The sequence below is a fragment of the Morone saxatilis genome, unplaced genomic scaffold (assembly GCF_004916995.1).
Source record: "Morone saxatilis isolate NCDOM2014 unplaced genomic scaffold, NCSU_SB_2.0 Contig20, whole genome shotgun sequence".
Classification (NCBI taxonomy): domain Eukaryota; kingdom Metazoa; phylum Chordata; class Actinopteri; family Moronidae; genus Morone; species Morone saxatilis.
The window spans coordinates 3,835,551-3,856,470 of NW_023339763.1; the positions used below are offsets into that span (position 1 = coordinate 3,835,551).

At 38.4% G+C, this 20,920-nt stretch overlaps 1 protein-coding gene across 2 annotated transcripts in view; it reads right to left on the reverse strand.

Moving 5' to 3' along the window:
- Positions 1–2,849: 2,849 nt before the first annotated feature.
- Positions 2,850–20,920, reverse strand: part of tmem132e (transmembrane protein 132E) — a 330,786-nt gene continuing 312,715 nt past the window's right edge. For both annotated transcript variants that reach the window (XM_035667107.1, XM_035667106.1), the window contains exons 8-9: positions 11,477–11,671; positions 2,850–7,381 (exon numbers count right to left, since the gene is read on the reverse strand). In XM_035667107.1, the coding sequence (XP_035523000.1) occupies positions 6,311–7,381; positions 11,477–11,671 (1,266 nt within the window). In that variant the 3' untranslated portion in view covers positions 2,850–6,310. The remainder of the gene's footprint in view (positions 7,382–11,476; positions 11,672–20,920) is intronic.

The window sequence follows — 20,920 nt, forward strand, 5'->3', positions numbered from 1 at the left end:
CATGGGGAAACAGCATTTATTCAGAGCTGGAACAAACTTCCAGAGGCGTCTAATAGCCTTGCACTAACAGCGACCACCTTTAAATAAATGCATTTTAATGTTTTTATGCTTTTTTACTTTCTTTTTTTTAATACTTTATGTATATTTTTTTGTATCATCTTTGTGCATGTTATCTGCTATCCAAATAAACTTGCCTTGCCTTGAGTAAGAACTGTATCTATGCCCTTTTGTCTTGAAACATACAGTTTTTCTCAAGCAGTGGGGCTCCTCCTAAGTGATGTGAATACTGGTTTGGAGGAGCCTAAAGTGACCCTTTATTACAGGTTAGATAAGGTATAAATGGCTGGTATACTTTCAGGGGGCCTGTAGATTGATTTTACTCTGAGTCACCCCTGCACTCCACATTGAAACAAATTACCACTGAGCTGAATTCCTATTCCAGTGCTGTAATGCCGCGGACATGCAGCATCAGAAAAATGTGTTCTGTTATTACCAGAGGTGCACTCTTACTGTTTGTCTAAGTGTCTAATGTGCAATTAAGTGGATCAGCTAGAGTATATTACCCGCAGAGTATGAAATGACAGAATTACATGAATGCAGGCTCCAAGTATTGTATATTTATGGTAGCATTATGCGAAACAACGGCTTGACCGGCTGAATCATGAATTTAGATTAAATGCAGGACCAGCGACCACAGACATTTGTCCTCACAGTCATAAGTGTTTATTACCCTAAAGTTCATGCTATTAAAACCATGGGTCAAATAATCTAAAATTTATTTGCTAATTCCTTTTTTTGACTAACAGTAATCTGTATCTGTACTGAAACCAGTTTAACAGATATTATTAATGCATTTTACTTGGTTAAAAACAACAGCTGTATGTTTTTTTCCATTCTCCGGTGTCCAATCTACTGGCAATGTAGCTAAAATGAACACATTCACAGTGGGTTTTTCTTCTTTTGCATATGAAAATGAAATCAATTCCCACGTTAAATTTCGGAGGTCTTTACATCCAATCAGTTTGAATTGTTTCGCTGCTACTTAGGGTTTTCATCTCCATGGAAATATAAATCCATATTTTTTGCACGCTGACCTTTGCATATTACATGTGGAGGGTGTGTATGACACATTATGATTGCAGGGTAGTAGTAGGAGTAGTCGTGATTATGTTTTATATATTTACATTTCTATTTTAGATCACCAAGACAAGAGATGCAGCAGAAGGCAGTAGTTTAACAGAGCACTGCAGTGATTCCCAAACAGGGGTACTTGTACCCCAGGGGGTACTTCTGCTTTTGCCATGGGGTATATGGACAGATTGTAGAGTAGCTCAACTAATTTGAAAAAAAAACCAACTGAATTAATTTGATTATAAAAATACATCCACATACTGAGTCAGCTATTTAGGTGTTTTTGTAATTAACAGCGTGCGGAAAGCAGCAAGCAAGCAGAGAAGATGAAATTGTGACTTTAGTAATTAGCTCAAAGTAATGGATAAACTTTTGAATTGGATCATTAAAAGTAATGGATAAATGGCTGGAATGTCCAGCTTTTGCCACTGCAGGGGCTACAAATTTAAACTAGACCCAATCAAATCAAACTTTGGCGCTTGTAAACTAACTCAAATGACCACATTTGAAAAATAAATGGTGGCAATGTTGAAGGGGTATTTGAGTTCATCAGACTGGGATATAGGGGTATGTCTTGCAGAAAAGGTTGGAGACCTACAGTGCTCACAGAGAACATAAGCTCAAAAACAAAAGGAACATATCTCCACAGATGCAGTTGTTTTTTACGACACACCTAACTGTTTTGGGATGTATTTGGCTGAAATCTGGTCAACAGGAGAAGCAGCTGATAACATTTTGGTAACAATTCAGATTTCTGCCATTAATTATTGTTTATAATACATTATTTAGAGGGTGAAAATCATTCCAGACTTTTAGTATTTATTATGTAAGCTTTTGCCACTGGCTACCAGATATCGGCATCTGTCTCCTCCTCAGTTCCAAAAACCCACTTACTCTCTCCTAATGACCTGTGTGCCTTACCTGAGTTCAAAAGGCTTTGATCTCAGCTGCCCGAATGAAGTGAACTACGGGAGTAAACACTCCAGACTTTAAGGTAAACAGCTCCAAGTATGGATTTTGTGGATGCGAGCTGCTGGATGAGTAGATGTGCAGTACAGTAGCTTTATACACCCATCTCTCTGCAGGATCTCTATGCTGCTGCAGGAATAACCGGTGAATATGATGGGGGTGCATTCCGACTCGGCACAGCAAGGGGTGAACAGCAGTGATCCATGAACTTCAAGCACTAGTGGGACTAAAGCCAGGATCTGATCAAGCCTGGCAGGGACACATGCATGGGCAAAGGTGTCACATGTGAGCTGCATACTGTACAGTTAAAATTCCCAAAAATAAAACACCCTTATGTAATTAGCCTCCTTTCTTGTCTTGACTACCTTGTCACTGAATTTAACCAGAAACCAATATGGTAACAGGTTTGTTGTACAAATATCTGGGGACAAAAATGTATGTAACCCATTATTTTTTAAATACTGTGTAAATCAAGGATGTGTGATTTTTTTTTATTTATTTTTTTACCAATTCTCCTTTGAGATATTAAGTGCCCAATAAGGCAAACTCCTTGAAGGTCAGCGTGCCTTCAAATATGAAGCTACTGAGGCTGAATTACTAATAAAATGCTTTCTGACATACATCATTATACTGAAGCACAAAAAATGCTTGAAAAATGCACAAAACATTGCACATCCCACTCTTATTTAGTCTTCAACACTGGAAGGTGAAGTAAAAATGACACAATGTCATTTGTGTGTTTGCATTTTCTTTAGTACTTTACATATAACGGGAAAATACAAGGGTTTGTTTTCAAGAGAATACAGGAAATTTAACAGTGCTCTGTACATTAACATATTGTTGTGAGTTTAGTGGTTGCTTGGCACAGCTGACTGAGCCGTGCACATCGTGCACAGTTTCCCAAGGGGGGCAGAAAGGTACAATTCAAGATGTTAAATTACATGTCGTAAGAAGACTAAGTTTCTATTAGCAGCTTGAAGAAAATACAAAATGAGCAATATGTGCGCTGTCACCAAAAGCAGGTTCACAAAAAAGACATCAAATACATAGGGGAAAGAGAAGAAGGATGTCAAAATTATGTGAAAAATAAAATCTTAAGATGCATCAATGGGCAAAATATTTACATACTGTGTGATTTAATCAATGGTGAAAAAACATATGAAAACAGTGTATAAAGCTGCTATTAGATACTTAATCTGTTACAAGTAGTGTCACCAGATTGGGCTGACCACATTAACACTAAACAGCCAGGTTTAGTTAAGAATCCTACATTCATCCTGAGAAACCATCATTTAAAGTTAAAAACTGAAGCACTTCCAGCTGGCTGCCGCTTTTCTTAATTTCATGTTTCATTCAAATCATGTAGATGCTGTGGCTGAAGGACGGGCTTGGACTGTCAAAAAAAAACGTTTCATCTTCTCTTTAGATGTCAACACAGATTGAGTATTATTAAACACTAGAATCAGGTCATTATTCATTTCAACCACATCGAACAAAGAGAAGGCATGCAGTAAACCAAATCCTTAAAGTCCCAATCCAGGATTTATGAATATATCAAATGTGGGTCTATATACATGTAGAATATTGAAAGGTGTGGTTTACTGACAGAAAATAATCTCCTGGCAACTTTCTGATACAGTAAGTGAAAAATTAAAGCCTGTTTTGCTCCAGTATTTACAATGTTGCTGTAATCAAACCACTTACATATCTCATTTAACACTTGTGTTGAGCTGTCACATATGGTCAGTCAATGAATAAGGAGCTCAGGAAACACATTTTCAAAGTAAAAATAAAATATGTCTTTAATTCAATGTTTTGATCCGATATATAGCTGGTTTTTTTTTTTGCACAACAGCGCTGCCTCAAGAGGAACAATTCTGGATTGGGTCTTAAATAAGGCTGTAGGGGCTGAAAAGCATGGCAATAAAATGTTGTACATTTTCAATGACAGTTTTGAGCTTATGTTCATTATCACAACAGAAGGAGCAAGTAACATTAGTTTTCTCATAGGATCACTAAAATCAGTCAGTCAGTTAACATAAAAGAAAAATCCAAGCCCTTAGATGCAGTACAGAATTAAAAGAAAGTGACACGGAAACAAATTTTTATCTCATGGTTGCTTCATTAATCTTGAAAAGAACTTGCTTTATGTGAGATCAGAGCTGGAATAACATCAACCTTCAAAAGTCATCTCCAGTCATCCACTCTAGTATTAAAAGCATACGCTACGCTAACAGGGCAACTGCAATTAAAAATACTATTAGGCCTGCTGTCATCATGCTCTCAGTTACGACGTGTCTTGCTGGCTTGCAATGTTTTGGATGAAATCTCACTTGAGAGATATTTTATGCTCTTTCTATACCTGGCAGATTTTTCCTTTTTCTGCTTTAGTGTAGTTTAAAACCCCTGTCAGTAAACCTTTAAAAGCTCAACACAGCAATTAACACTTTCTGCACAACAAAACCCGCGAACAACACCCACTTACTGTGTTGCTGTCAATCCCTTTGATTTGTCAAATAAGCCATTCAGCATCCTGAGATACTTTTACATGTTGTCATAACCACACCAATGGCAACCACACAGAACATCTGCCAGTAGCAACACAACCGGTTTCTTTATCAGAGAGAGCTACTAGTCTCTCGTCCTATTCATTTCCTTCAGACAAACCACATTTGTGACCTCCAGATATGAGTTCACTGGAATAGATGAAACAAAATAGGGACTACATACATAGTAGAGTGTGTTTCTAAAAACAGCATGACAACATGGGATGGCCATGATTTAAATGATGGAGCAAAAATCAATAATTTATTCGGTCATCCTATTTTCGGGTGAATGACATTTCCTGCAGAGTTTAGAGGATCCTGTGTTCAGTGTGAATGTTTCAATGTTTCCAACAAGTACATTATACGTTTTTTATTTTGGCGGCCAGCCAAAGTTGAGGAAGGGAACTAATTCATCAAAAGATTAGATCTGTTACAATTCTGGTGCATAGCAAATCCCCATATTCAACAGTCAAATGCGATACCACTTTGTTAAAAAGCTACAGTTCTGTCATGACGTTACTGAGGGGAACCTTCTACTCACCACAAGACTATAAAATGTTCAAGACTTCAACCGGCTTCCCACTCTTCTAGGTTGGAGTAAGTAACTTGTTGAATGTTCGTGCGGGAGTCGACTCTGGCTCGATGCGGTATATACATATATTAGAGAGGAATGTCTGCGTGTATGTAGGCCTGACATGGCATGCGTGTAATGCATGATAACATATTTACTTTAGCAATGTGTATGAATGATTATATAATTACAATACAAACATTTACAAATTTGGAAAAAGTTGCTGATTGTGCCTCAAGATCCACTTCCATGCAAAGAATGTTAGAGATCCTCACAATACATAAGCTCTTTTCTATTTATACCTCATGCTCGAGATCAGTTGTAGTATTTTACATCTTACTACACTGTCTCTAGCCGTAGTGAGAAAACAGGGTGCCCGCGCTGATATAAGAAGTGAACCGTGACAATTTTTATAAGGCATTAGATTTGTTCAGGACCAGGAGGACTAGTAGTAGGGCACTGCTTTTGACTATCTATGAAATGTAGAAAAATGTACGGAATGAACATGAGTACAAATCATGAGTGTGCTGCACCAAGAACAACAATGAAGAAAGTTTCGCCATTAAAAGAACACTTTTCCTACTTTGGCAAAAACAAAATAATTTTTTAACATAGCTTTCATGAGAGTCTTTGACAGTTTTTTGTTCATCAAAGGCCTCTTTGTTTGGAGTAGGTACAGTACTGCAGAGTCCTGCTGAGCCAGCAAAAAGCCAATACCAAACTTCTTCTACATTCCTGTCCATATCAGGCTTTCTCTAGACTCAAATCCTGAAAATAAGAGAGCTGGAGCAGCTCTCACATCTGGCCATGACTCAGCTTCCCAGCTGAACATGTTTCCTATAGCCAAGATTTACAGATTTCTCTGGTGATTGAGATCCTCTGGTCAAGTCTTTGGCTTCCTTGCATTCTCTTCTGTGTGAGCATGTATGAGATTACAGCACTGTGCAAACTAAATGGAACACACCCTAACCAAAACAACAGTTGGCCTTTTAGTCTGTGAAAAATTATCTTTCACTTAGGTGAAAAAGAGAAAAATAGAAAGGAACATTTCTTTAGAAAGCTGAGAGGGGTACTTCACACTGCACCTCTTATCTCAGGCTATTTCTTTTATTCTGCGCATGTAATCATGGAGTTCCTCTGGGTCTTGAAAGCCCATATCCTGGCAAACCCACTGAATGTCCTCTTCATCTGCTATGGGGATTGAGTTATAGGGCAGCTCCTCTGTGGGAAGGGTGGTAAAGGTGGTAAACTTGACTCTCTTGCGCTTGGAGGTGGGTGAACTGGCCTCCTCACCATTCTCCTTTGTAGAGCCACCAGAGCTGCCATCACCCCGCCCATGTACCTGGCTTTGAACGCTAGTCTGGGAACTGCCACTGCTGTGGTGGTCCCCGTGGCAGCAAGTCTGAACGCCCTCCAAGGGGTTACTAGGACTTTCTACCTGCTGTGGCGACAGATCACACTGGGCTCTCAGTGGCTGGCCATTTCCCAGGAACACCCAGTGGTGGGAATGGTCCATGTTGGCCTGACCCTCGGGCGGGATCCGCTTATGGCGGTATTTAAGCACGAAGACAATGCAGTTGATGAGAAAGACTAAGATGGCCAGACAGAAGACTCCCAGTAGAGCATACATGCCAATCTCAAGGTCGGTCATGTTACGAGGTGAATGCACAAAGTCGTCTTCCTCCTCTTCATCACTTTCAGTTGGTCGCTCCTCGTTGCTAATGGTGGGGAAATTGGTGTAATCAATGGGAACACTGGCAGGCTGCTCATTAGATGTCTCATAAATTCTTCCACTGATGTTCGGATCAATGATTGGACGCCTGGTGACAGGTGCCAGCTCAATCTCACCCTCTGTGGTTGCCTCTTCCTCAGAGTCTTCCTCTGGGCCAAAGCGGACCTTGACATAAACTGCAGCAGATGCGATGACGCTTTTGCGTTTGGTCTTCTGGCAGGCCTCGCAGATGGTCATCTCTACACGCACCATCTCGCCAGATCCCTCACCTTCTGCCACCACCACAGGCCAGCGTTGCTGAGGTTCCTGGGATACTGACACAACTTTGTCATCCAGTGTGGAGGCATTGAGGTTGTAGTCTTTGGGATCAAAGTAAGTCAGAGTCGCTGCTGTGTTGTCACTGAAAAGCATCCAGACAGACAAACTGGCCTCCTGTCAGACAAAAATAAGAAAAATATAGTTTATATTAGTAGTTTGTTCACGCTATAAAAAAAACAACTTTTGGTTACTTCTCTTATTTTGTAACAACCCTGATCACAGTGTAAAGATTTGTTAGTATCGCAGGGTTGTCTGTCCTTGAATGGTTCTATTCACAATTGTAGTTAAATGTCTTTGTTGTCTCTAACCAACCTATAGAATAAGTAGGCTGAATTACTTAGTATGCAGGGGAAAATAAGCTCCTCTAGTGTTTTCTAACAACTAGCTCATGAGAATTTGGCAAATTATAAAACAATCCAAAATCTCTGCCAAATCTTATAGTATAGTAGGTCCAAGAGCAAAATAATTAGTACCACTGTCTGTGTATGGGTCAAGATGGGCAGAGTGTAACTATGCACCTAAGTAGAGGGAATAAAAAAACTATTGGTGACTGATTATTAGGCTGAAAACCAAATAATGCAAGGGATAATTGTTTACTGGGGGCTTTGTTATTGTCACAACAAAAAAGCTGCATTTTCTTCTCAATATATTGAAAAGCTGTGAATATCTAAATCAAAAACAGAAAAAAAAGGTCTATTACAAGGCAATGAAAATTTCTCTTTGATGAATAAATATGGGTGGATTACCTTATTATCACAGTTAGTTGGACTATTTGTGCTGCTTCAAAACTTTAAAATCCTTGAAATTAAATAATTGCTCCCTCAGCTTACTGAAAATACAATTCATGTGTGTTAAATTTAGTGTGCCCGAAAAATACTTATGGAGAACATTATGTGTCCTAAGGACCAATAAGTTCAGCATGTCTTCAAACATAACTGTACAGGGTTTCAAAGGTCTACCAGTAATGGTGCAGCACATGTTTACCCTTAGATTTCACTATTTAAAATAGTGTCTTTCTCGTCAAGATGAGAGACAAATGTTGGGCCAGAAACTGCTGTGAAGGACAGGTGGGACAGGTGATAGTAATGCAACTCCATACAGCAGAGTTTCATATAGTTGATTTAAAACTTGTATGTATGTTTGTGTGAATGTTTTTATTTTTTGCAACATGCTGTTTTAATATCAGAGTACAAAAAGAGTTACAAAGCTGTGACTCTGCCTTGTATTTATATCTCTCCAAACAATATTTCAGCAGTTCACATCCCATTCTTTCATGGCACTGACCATGATTTTAAAAATCTGTTCCCAACTGAGCCTTTGAAGTTCTGGACCTGCTCCAATCCCTAAATCTCCAGAGCTTTTGTGAACATGTGCAGTACCCTGTGCTCAGTACAAGCCTTGACATGCACACAGACGGCCTGCCTCTGATGTGCACACCAGCAAACCACTTTCAAGCATGGAGGAGGAAGGGGTGGCAGGAATGACTGCGTTGTCCTGAAGGCTACAACGCAGCTCCGCTCTGCAGCACAGGCAGATAAGGAACATACAGCAGCAGCATGTGCCTCGAATGATGAGATCTAGTCAGTCTCTTCATGTTTGTTTTGTATTTTCTATCATTCTTTGCTGTCTATACTCCCCTAAAGAGAAACAGGATAAAATGACTGAATTCCTGCATGCTGGTTACCTGACAACATTCATTTGCCACAGAGTAAACCCCAACGCTGGTTTCCATGTAATCAAGGCTGTGTTTGACAGTCTACTTTGTTCACAGCTTGTTTACACATCAGCAACCAACCATGGAGAAAGGAAAAATGTTGTCTTTAAAACAGTGTCTGACAGTTTTAAGCTCTTTATTTTGCAAAGGGCACATACACTTTTCAGGACAAAAACCCCTTTGGTCTGATTTGGGAGAAGTCTACTATGTTGTGATGATATTCCACTATGAATCAAACCAAGCCTTTGATATGGATGATTTAAATAATACATTGAATATGGCGTATCTGTTTTTTATGAGCTGACTCTGATACGAAAAACCTGACATAGGAACAAAAAGACAATGAGTGGGTGTTTCAACACTGAAAAAACAATTGGCACATCTCTACAGGAAAGTTATGGATGTGGAGGAGGTGATTTTGTTGAGTCCTCCAACCATTGACACCCAATTTCCACGTATTTCATGTAATCTGTGCATTAGGATGAAGTTTCCTATCTTACGTTTACCACATGATTTGTGCTTTATCGGGCAATATATTTGGATGTAAATTGAACATAAACAGCTGGAATGATAAAATATGCATACGCATAAAAAATATTCCTCTAGAAAAAATTCTGAGTGATATTTGCATCAACTTTAGTTGTGATAATACTATCCAGATTCATAAATATCTTATTAAGTTGCTCATTTAAGTGGTAACAGTGAGTAAGTCATACAGAAATGGTTTATGATGAGCCTTCAAGTGCTGAAGCCTTCCAGTTCTGAAAATCTTGAACTTTGTCAAGTGGAAAAGAGAATGATGCAAAGAGACCTTGATTGTCCAACTCTCCCCCATCCATAGTTTATGTGTTCATTCATTTCTGGAGTAATAGAGGACATTTAGAAAGTTTTCCTGTGAAACAGAATCAAATGGCTTGAAATAGCTCCAGTGCTCCTCTGAGAGCTTTACCGGCAGAGGAATTGGCTGCCTTTTATGGCCCGGCCTTGGAGAGCACTTAGGACAATACATTACAATAATTAAATTTCAAGGTGGCCAAGAAGCGGAAAGCAAGAAAAATTGGAATTTAATGCTCGCTTCTCTCTCACTGATGCTTGATGGGGTTGTCGTTGCATTTTTAGCAACTTGCAGGCCAATGAAAGGGCAAAGCAGGAAAAGAACTCAGACACACGCACATACACACACTTCTCCCTAGGTGAAGCAGGGCTGCCAATTAATTCCTTACAGAGAATTGCAGAGATCCTTATTCCTGTGTGAAGAGACAGTGGCAAAGAAAAAGCACACTTTCTGCTTTTTTTCCACCCAGACGTCTTTTCACTTCTCACTTGAGCAATAAAATCCATTTTGGGAAATGTATTTGGACATATCAGAAGTGTTTTGACAGGCTTGGCTAATATGGAGGTTGTGATAAAACAGCACCAAGGATACTTATTAGTTCACTGTAGCTGCCTTTATCTGGTGTCCTTGCTAACAATGCTGGCTGGAGCTTAAAAGATTTAGCTCGGAAATAATTTTATTACTCAGAAGTGAAACTAGTGCCTCCTTGTTGATATAAAGCCACTGAAGGGATTTGCAAATAAACCTAATTTTACCACTCTGGAGACAGAAATAAGGATACACATAGAGTACTAAGTGTTAGTAATGCATTACGTGCCACAATGCTACATGTGCACATGTACTTACTACACTCAGTAATTGGTGAGTGGTTCATTGCCACATTTATGTGTATGAGGTAAATGGTATTAGGTTTAGGTCTTAAGTAGGGATGCGGTATATATCCATCTCATATGATTACATTTATCAAGATCCAATGCAAAACAATACAATACACTATGATTCACTGATTTAGTTGCAGTTAACTTGCATAAAGGTGTGTTACTTGTGAACAACACAAAAAAAACCCATCAGAATTTCAAAATTCAGAATAGATCCAGAAAATTATGTATACCGCCAGAACAACAATAGTAATCAATGCAGGTAGAAGAAGGATCACAGAAGCTAACGTTTCCCATTTGGATGAATTTTTCAGAGAAATAGGGCAGACTAGGTTCCAGCGTCAGTTTATCATTTACCTCAGGTAGACGGTGATAACTTTACCGTCAGGGCACACGTAGCCTTCATAAATATGTAGCGAGGGTTGTGGTGCCACCTGCATATTATGATTCCGTTGTGTTTTTTCAGACTAAAATGCACTGTAAATATTTCATGCACCTTTGGACATGGTAGAGCGAGACATTTCTTTTTAGTGTGGGAATTTGATGACGCTATGTGATTGGGAAATGTATATTGTAAACTACAGTACACACACACACACACATGCATTATTTGTTACTAAGGACATTGGATTGCAAGTACCAGGAAAATTCACGACCAACCAAAGCTCTAACCAAAAATAAAAGCTTGATCCTGATATGAGACCAGAGACTATTACACAAATATGAAGCAGATAGAGAACATGATTTCTTTTTTCTGCACCATGTGATATGTCATGCTGTACCTGTTTGGGAGCAGTGAGTGTCTGGATGCCGGTTGCCTTGGCCACCATGGTGTGGCTGTTGCCGGGGCTGGGCTGCAGTGATAGGGTCAGGCCTGAAATGGCGTGAACACGCATCTCCGTGATGGAAACCTTGTCGTCTGTGACCGAGAACGCCGACTCTCCCAATACTGCATCCACTGCCAGAGGAGACTCCACCTGCAGAGAAAAGATGCTTTTTTATTGTCTCTCCACATGACAGAGGGGCATCGTTTAAGTCCAGAATAGACAACAGCTTTATTGTCTTTCTGAAGCTCATAAAGCCCATGACAAGCCAATTTTGGATTAAAGTGCTTTGTGCTGTTGTTTGTTCCAGTGCGTCTTGGATCCATGTGTCAATGCCTCTCCGTCTATCATAGTGAAAAAACAAACAAAAAACCCCCACTCGAGACGGAATCCATCAGCAACCAGACAACAATCTGGAGCAGCCACCACACGCTTTCAAAGTGACGGTTAGCAGAAACACTTGTGCCCATCTAAGTGTCACTACATGAAATACCAAAACCATTTGAAGCTGGTCTCGCTTCTTTGGGTAATCCCAGGCTTTTGACAGGCCTCTGCACCCAGTACTTTGAGCACTTTTAAAAGATCATCATTTCACTTTGCAACTGCAACCAGAGGTCATGTGGGACTTGAACAAAGTAAAGAGCCATTGAGCGAAGCAGTGGCCTTGTCCTCAGAATCAGATGGGGAAATCTTTTTCCACCTTCATCTCAAGCATTTTCTTACTGTAGATGCCGTCAAATAAAGCATGCTATGCTAGAGCAGTGGAGGGTTTGGTGCTCTGACAAGCTTCCCCAATCATCATTAACTGAAACCTTGAAACAGCAAGCCAACTACATCCCCTATATATGAGTTCTTCCAAACAACATTATTTAAAAGCCTTCAATTTGCCTGATTTATAATTTGATGTGACTTGATGTTCATGTTTTAAAAATTTGGAAACAGACAAGAACAATAAAAAGAACACTGTTCTCTACCTGAAGGCTTTAATACATCTCTTTATACTGTAAATGGAGCCTTGCTGTGACAGAAACTCAGTTGCTTCCTCCCTTGCACGGTTTCTACATAATTTGTCGTCCATTGTTTTTTGTTTTTTTTCGGCTTTGGCTCAGATCTAAGTGCCACATAATTCAGTGCAATAATTTGTCATGTAATTTGGTGCAATGTAATTTGTCATGTAGAGGCTTGAGCCAAATCATCTGCAGAAACAGATGCATCTGCAGGTGTCTGGTTTTATTAATTTGGTCTTGATACATTATGATTTGGGTTCAAAATCATAAACCCCCTTAATAAAAACACATGCACACATAATCTACACACACACACACACTGCAGATGCCTGCCAATCTTTTTTTATTACAGCCCCTGTGGCTTGTACTCTTGTTCTACGCTGTTTAGTAGGTGATGGCTACATGACAGAGAGATAAACTACAAGGATTGTATTATTTCCTTTATGTAATAGGCTGGATTGAGGTTTGGGATATCAGATGATGGCATAGCTATGGTAGAAGAAATTAAACTGACCTGCAACACACCTCTGTGCAACTAATTTTAAAGCAGTAGTTGTTCAAATATTCTGTAAAATCTGACAAAATAATCCTCAATTTAACCCAATTTACTGTCTTTTTTCTGGAGCTTTTGACAGCATCTAACTGTCTCCATCAGCAAAATATGTCAGATTTTGTCAAACTATTATTACTAAGGTCAAGAATGAGCTTCCTGGTGATGCTGCTCTTATTCTCTGCTACTACACTTTTGCTGTGTCCAGCAACATATTACAGTATTTTTTTCTTGCCACATAATTTGTCAGTGTTTATGACTCTCTGAACTCCTTGTTACCTCTGTAAGAAGTCCTGCATTGCTTTGATTAACATCAGTAAGTCATATTAAGCTCTCAAATGTACTAAAAATGATGATTCACAGCCAACCCGGAGCAAACAACACATAAAAGCATCACACACACAAGACAAGCCACTGCTATCGGGCGTTTCTGGTATTTTACCAACTGAGTTTTAAAGCCCTGATAATTGCATATTTATTCATTTTGAATAGTGTCAAGGCAGATGAGGGGCTCCTAAACTATGTGCCTGGAATTCTTCACACATTGTATCTGAAATAAAATATTTAAAAGTCAAGACCAACTTACTTTTACCTTTTTCTGGATTTTTTGACTGTATCTCATGTCTAGCACTTCCTCACTTCAATGACACCTTCACTTTTTTATTTTCAGAGTTATGACATTTGTTCCATCATGATAGCTCACACTAATTAGATGGCTTGACAATTGCTGTCAAACTTTGTATTGCACAGCTACAAGAATGATATAATGCTCCTTGCTAATTCTGTAGCAATCCCTGTTTCTCTGTAGCCGTGAGTAAAGTGTGTCTCCTATAGCACCTAGCTTCGCTGCCCTTGATATTTTGCTTTATACAACTCTGCACAACACTCTGTCTATATCCTGCAATAATATTGGAGTGTTATAAAGTTACAAAAGTATTCTTTAAATTTAAATTTCAAATTTCGCGCAGGAAAAGAAAGCAATCCTCTATACTGGTAAATGCTTAAGGGCTAGAAATATGAGAAAAAAATACTTTTATGCAGAGACAAAATTTTGCAATCAGGTTCCACTTCCATATGCATATTGTTTGGGTGTGATGGATTAATGTGCCAGAAAGGAGAGTTATGGTTCACTGGGCACCACAAAAACACGTGCACATGCATCCACACACGCGTACACATTAACATACAGATGCTCACACAGTGTGCATGCACAAACCCCAAGGCATGACAGTAAATGCATCAGTAAACTTTTAAAGTTTTCATGAGGACAACTCAGTTGCATGATGGATCACTCTCTCTACGGGATCTTTTTTTTGCTCCGACAAAAATCTTTGCATTAGCTTGATTGCAGAAGTTTTTATTTCTAGGAATAGATTCAGTTTAAGAGGGGTGTAAGTAAAGATAAAGACCATAAGTCATTTTATGAATCGTAAGAGAGGTGAAAGATGTGTCCTGAGCAAAAACGAGTCAGTTTCTGTGTAAAAACAAGTCTAAACATAAATCCTCCTGAGGTCAGAGTGAGTACGACTCCGCCAGTGAAAAGTGTTTGCTCACAATTGATTTTCTGCTATTTCATGTTCTATTCCACCGTGGCTGATATTTTCACAGGCCAATTTAAATGACTAAAAAGAAAATCTAATAGTATTAAAATCAATATTGGCGACTATGTACAAATGTCAAAACACAATTCAAAGATACACCACAATGTACATTGATTGTCTAAACTAAAAAATGTAATCACAGAAACTAATCTTGTTTGAGGTTATGGGCCATGCTTGAAACATATCGTTGTGTAGGCATTTATTCCTGAGCTGTCATGTATCCAATTTCAGGGATATTTAAGAAAAATCACTTTGTCACTACAGACTGCGAGCTGCAGTGCAAGTTTGGTATCAAAGCTTGAGCTATCTTTGATGCTTGCGTTTGCACACCTAGACCCTCAAAAATCACATAAACCTGTTTTATGCATGTTATACTTGTCTATAGATTTTTTTTTTTGCACCTAACCACAGCCTGTTAAATAAAACAGTGTTTTAAAAATAAAACAGGCAACATTACAGAAACATCATAGAAATATGAAATAATAAAAAAACACATTTTATTTTAAATCAATAGGCAGCCAAGCACACATTGGAGGAGAAAGACTTTGAGAGAAAACAGAAGTCCACAAAATGACTCATGATTCAAACATTCATATAATGTGCAAGTTCAAAGGGTGCACATCTCCATATGAGATACAACCAATAAAACAAAAAGGGCCAGTCGCAGCTTACTACAACCCATGTTTATGTTTATAGTTACATGGCAACCTATAGTAAATTATCACAGGAGTAAAGGAGCAAGTCAGATGACACAGTCAGTCAAGAGGTCGGGGTAGATGGGTCGGTCAAAAACAAGACTTTCATCCAGGAGGCCATTGTTGGTGTGAAACCAAAAGTCAACGTTGACTTATTTTATCTCAACATAACATATTTAAGTTATGTAATGTACTTAACTTATGTCACATACGAAATGTTGACTTTTGGTTTCACGTGGGGCACCAATACTTATTTTAACCCAAACCACGACCTTTCCTTAAACCTAACCAAGTGGTTTTGGTGCCTAAACCTAACCAAACTGTGACCGTTTTTTAATGTTAACCATGTGATAACGAAGTTTGAGGAAAGTCCAGTTCGCCTGGCACTTGTACTCTCCATATGTTGTTTTGGGAGTCATTGGCGATTGACCTTTTCAGGACTGGGGATGTGTTGTGAGATGTTACTGTGCCTGCCAAGAATTCTTGTGTATGTGATTATGTGATTTATGAATATCAGTCTTATTGATTGAGCCATAGTGCTGTTATTGGCATTAAACTGCAGCAATGTTAAAAAGGGAAATCGCTTTCTCCCGCCAGCGTATTTATATGATGAGGTATAATTTGTGAATCTGCACATGCTGGACAACAACATATATTTTAGCAACTAGTCTGGTCTCTTCTCACCATTATCAAAGAGTAACTTAACACCAGGTGAATATCTTGTTTTTGCTGACCCTTTATTGGCTGAAGTTCTCATCCTGCTACGGTGAAGTGTAGAAGTGGAGTGCTGTCAGCCAGCTGCGATGTTGGTGTGTGTGGTCAAACTTTCAAAAGGTTAGTGAAACCATGCTTTTCACCTTGGTGTTTAATTAATCTTAAAACTTTTAACACACTATCATGGTTGGGAGAGCAATGCTTTTAAAGGGAATGTCAGGAACTGATCTGATTTATGTCAGCCCTTTCCCAGTCATAACTTCCTCCTAATTTAAGGCATTTTACATTGCCGACTTTGATCAAAAAAGTGTCACTAATGCGTTGGTTACACCTAGGTTTTATACCAAGCACAGAGTATGCCTTGATTCACTTAAATGGGCATGTCTTTAGGGTATTCTTCTTGTATTTAAGTGCTTAAGTTCAATCATGAACAATTCTGCTCTGTGCAAATGAATAAGCTTCACATTTCCGTTAAGAGTGAGTGTAGCTAATGTGATCCGAGAGTCTGTATTTAATTACAAATACATTTTCATTGTTTGTAGATGAAAATAGTTCAGTATGACTGATGATTGTTATGGTTTTGGCCTTCAAGTTACTTGAAACAGACACCTTTAATGCTATTAATAAGAGCACAGAAAGATTGGTCGGTGACAAGGTTCCTAGTAAAAAGAGCCTCTGTATCATAAGAACTATGTCTCAGAATAATTGTTCAGAAAGTCAAATATAGGAAAACAAGAACCGCAATGGTCACAGATGATCATTTCTTCTATTTGCACTGATGCCGTCTTATGTTTTCAAAATGATACTTGGGGAGACCATTTCTGGCACTTGCAGAGGGAAATTAAGCTTTTGTCATATTAAAAATGAAAACCCATGAGGAAGATTTTTCCCCCACTGTTATCAATTTGTGATGTTTGTGATGTATTCCAGGGTGTATTTGCTGATGAAGTGCTGCAATTTGTCTTTTTCGTTTTCCCTCAGATTGCCTCATTTTCTTTTATCACAGTCAGTGATTTCCTAAGTTTTCCACAATGTTGGCGGAAAACCCCAACAGAACGCTCTGGGACGTGCTGCATCCAGTAGGTAGAGAGAGTGTTATTGATTGTGATAACATCAGTAACTGGATAAAAGGCAAAAGATAACGACTCAAAAATCCACATACAAGATAATGTAGTTGGGTTTTATTCGGGTTTCTTTTCTATTTTATATAAATTTACCATGTTCACCATCTTGGTTTAGCCTTTTAGCATGCTAATATTAGCTAAAACACAAAGAACAGTTCAGACTTTTGACAAATACAACTTTCTTACCTAATGGTGGTGAAGTTAAGAGATCACCAAATTTGTCAAGACTAATTTTGTCTGGACATTTACTATGACAATAACCTGCAGTGGATGTTATGTTTTAACTATTCATTTTACAGAAATAAAAGGCTGACAACACTTGATCTTCATTGAAATTCCCGGCAGCACTTCAATCTTTGTTATTGTTTTACCTTATTTTTTTTACTGTATTTATTATTTGTTTTATTATAAATTATTAATACCTAGTTCTGTTCGTACTGCAGCAGTCCTTGTCACCGCAACTCTATACTGTTGTGTAGAGAGCCATGTCAATTCTTTTCACCTCCACCAAGTGATGAACTTCACTGGGAGGGTGTAACACGCAGGAGGTTAAGATCACTCTCCCAAATTACCATCAGCATAACGCTGACACCATGACCAGCAGAAAGAGTTGCTATGTAGAAACATGGGTAACACTTTATCTGGATAGTCCACCTACAGATAGCCACTGTTTTTGTGTTAACAGATAATCTACTGTATAGTATATATATATATATATATATATGTATAGTATATATATATATATATATATATGACAATTTGTGAAGATTCCCTAACCAAGATGTTTTTTGGTGCCTAAAAAACTTAATCACAGTGGTGTAATATCAGAAAATGAGCTTGTTGAAACTGAGCTAATAAAAATAAAAGCTGTTGAAATGTTACTAATACTCAAATATAAACTCTATCTGTAGGCGGAGTGTCAAAATAAAGTGTTAAACACAATCCCTCATTGGCTTCCGACCTGTGAACACTGCTAATTGTGTCATACAGTCATTCTTATTCACTGTGATTTTAAGAATAGGCTTTTAATGTTACATCCATCTGTCCTTCATTTAATTTCCTTAATACTTAGAATCTTGTGGCAGGGTTTATTTAAAATCCTAACTGGACAAGGACAAAGGTGGTGACAAAGAAAAATATTCTTTAACTGCAGTCTGTACTTTTTCCTTCCGAAATGCTTTCTACCCTTCAAAAAAATGTAATGTTGTGGAATGAATATTGATTCATAGCTACAGCAAGTAATCGATGATGAATGTGTTCTATGTCTGTCTTCTCCATTTTTGTCTGCAAGCAAGGAGAGGTCATCTGTAGTTGTGTAGCTCCTTCCAGGCCAGCTCCCAGTGGAATTTGTCACCGGTGCTGCAGGCAGGGGAGGTGAAGTGAAGCAAGAAAGTAGTTACACTTTACATGTTCTTCAACTAGGAGCTCCTCTATCAGTCAGTGTTGAGCTTTCGGTTGCGTGTAGTGTGGGTGGCGTCGTGTTGGTGGCCTTCACAGGAAGTCGCGGCTTTGATGCTTAAGGCAAACAGAGGATCAATGATGAGCCCAAGCAGCAGATTGACACTGACCGGCGGAGTTTCGTCACTAAACATGGGTGAGCACTCACTCATGCTAGTGCATATTACTTGCATCACGCTACATTATTGTCTCCCTACTACACTCTACGCTTCTCTTCTCAAACCTTGCGTTCAATAAATCATACTTTTGGTGTGCAGGGCAACACAATATCAGTGGAAGATTTATTCATGCAAGCCATATATTTCATGGATACCTTATGCTGTCTCTTGTAGCAGAAACACATCTGAGGACAATAAGTCACCTTTCAGTCAACGAAGCATTTTTTTTTGTTGCATTGAACAATCTTTGCACTAAAAGCTATGCCCTATTTTACCACAGCTGACTTCAGGAATCTGCAGAAGGCAATTTAAGCCGTATATTAGACTTTCATTATGCTTTATTACTCTTAAAGTAACTCCAGCTAGTTAAAAGTTAAAGTTGCACTCTTAGAGATTTTATGTAAAAGTGCACCTAAATTACAAAGTTGAGAAGTAGTAAGAGTATGTCGCGTCCACTAATTGAAACACTGTAGATTCACACTGTATACCCAAGAAATGTCTTTTGCCTGATTAGGAGACTGCTGGGAAATCTTATCAAACTGAATGTGACATTACATGAACCAGGCATATTGAAAGCACTTCACACTTTTTTGAAATTCAAACCGGTTTTTCTTGCTGCCACTTGGGACCGCCAAAGTGTGTAGACAGCTAGTGTAGTTTTATCTTTGTTTTTAAGAAACACACACACAGATTCACCCAGTTAGAATTTCTCTTTGTGTAAATAAGAAAATAGAATAAATAACACACTACTTGTATAGTTTGTGGTAATGAAGTCAAATGTGTTCCTTGTGCTTTCCACAAAAATTTATATTTTGGATTCATTTTGAAAGTACAAATACAGCTCAAAAATATAAAAACTGTTCACCTTGATGTCTTTGCCCCGGTTGCTGTATAACCTTGTTTGCTAAAATGATAAGTAGCACACATATGAAGCATGTGACAGACCGCATCAGTTACCACAGTTACACAGTTACAACATACCTGCGTAGAACATTAATAAAGAAAACTCCAAACAAAATACGATTTACTATTCAGAGGGAGAGCTTTAGCAAATTGATCCATTTTTTCTGTACTTAAGTGACAGATCAATTTAGTCTGGTTACGCTTTGACTTCTACAAGCTCTGGCCTTCATCTTTCAGAAATGATGAGCATTTTTCATTATACTTTCCATCAGTGTAATTAACATTGACGAGCACTGAGATGTATCCTGCCTCTTTATGCTTGTTTGCACAAAACGCAAAGTGCTTCTCTTCCAAGAGGATGAACTGATGAAATACAAATGTAATACCTCTTGAAACACTGTGAAAATAAATGAAAACATGACCCTCGCTTTCAACTTTTAACATCCTGTAAACTTTCAGGCAATTACACAGCTTCCCACATTGCAAAGTAAGTGGGCGCAACAGCTGCAAAATAAACCTCTGCACCTCCCCACTGCAAGGCAAGGGTTCCCTCAACAGCTACACAGCCTTGCAGAACAGTCTGCCTAGAGTCCCTGATAGTCACTCCAATAAAAACAATTACTTTCTTGGGGGACATTTTGAACTTTATTAGACAGATCAAAGTATGAAGAGGCTGAAAGAGGGTGAATGACCCATGACAAATGTCTTAGGTCATAAGACATTGATCTCGCATATGTGACATCTTGGTATCGAGGTTGGTATGTGGGATTTAACACATGAAATTACGAGCTCATGTATGTTGAATTTTTAAATGTATATTATAAGGTCAGTGCTTATACTGATTGGATGTTTGATCATTTGGTGAAACAGTGAGTGCAAATGGACTTTGTAAAATCCTTATATTATCTTCTCACCTACAGATTTTTATATATTATGTAACTCTCATGATGATGTCTGAAGGGTCTGACCATTGTATATAATGTATGTGTGGGTGGAACTTGTTGTACTACATATTCACTCGACAAACCTCCAGCTCATGCTTTTTTTGTAATTCAACAGACACAGTTTCTCCATATTTCCATTTAAATCACCCAGTGAAGTTAAAATTTAAATAGAGATCAATTAGTTAGACACATACTAAATTGTTTAGACATCGTATAGTAAATATTTAACTATAATTTTCTGGTGAGGT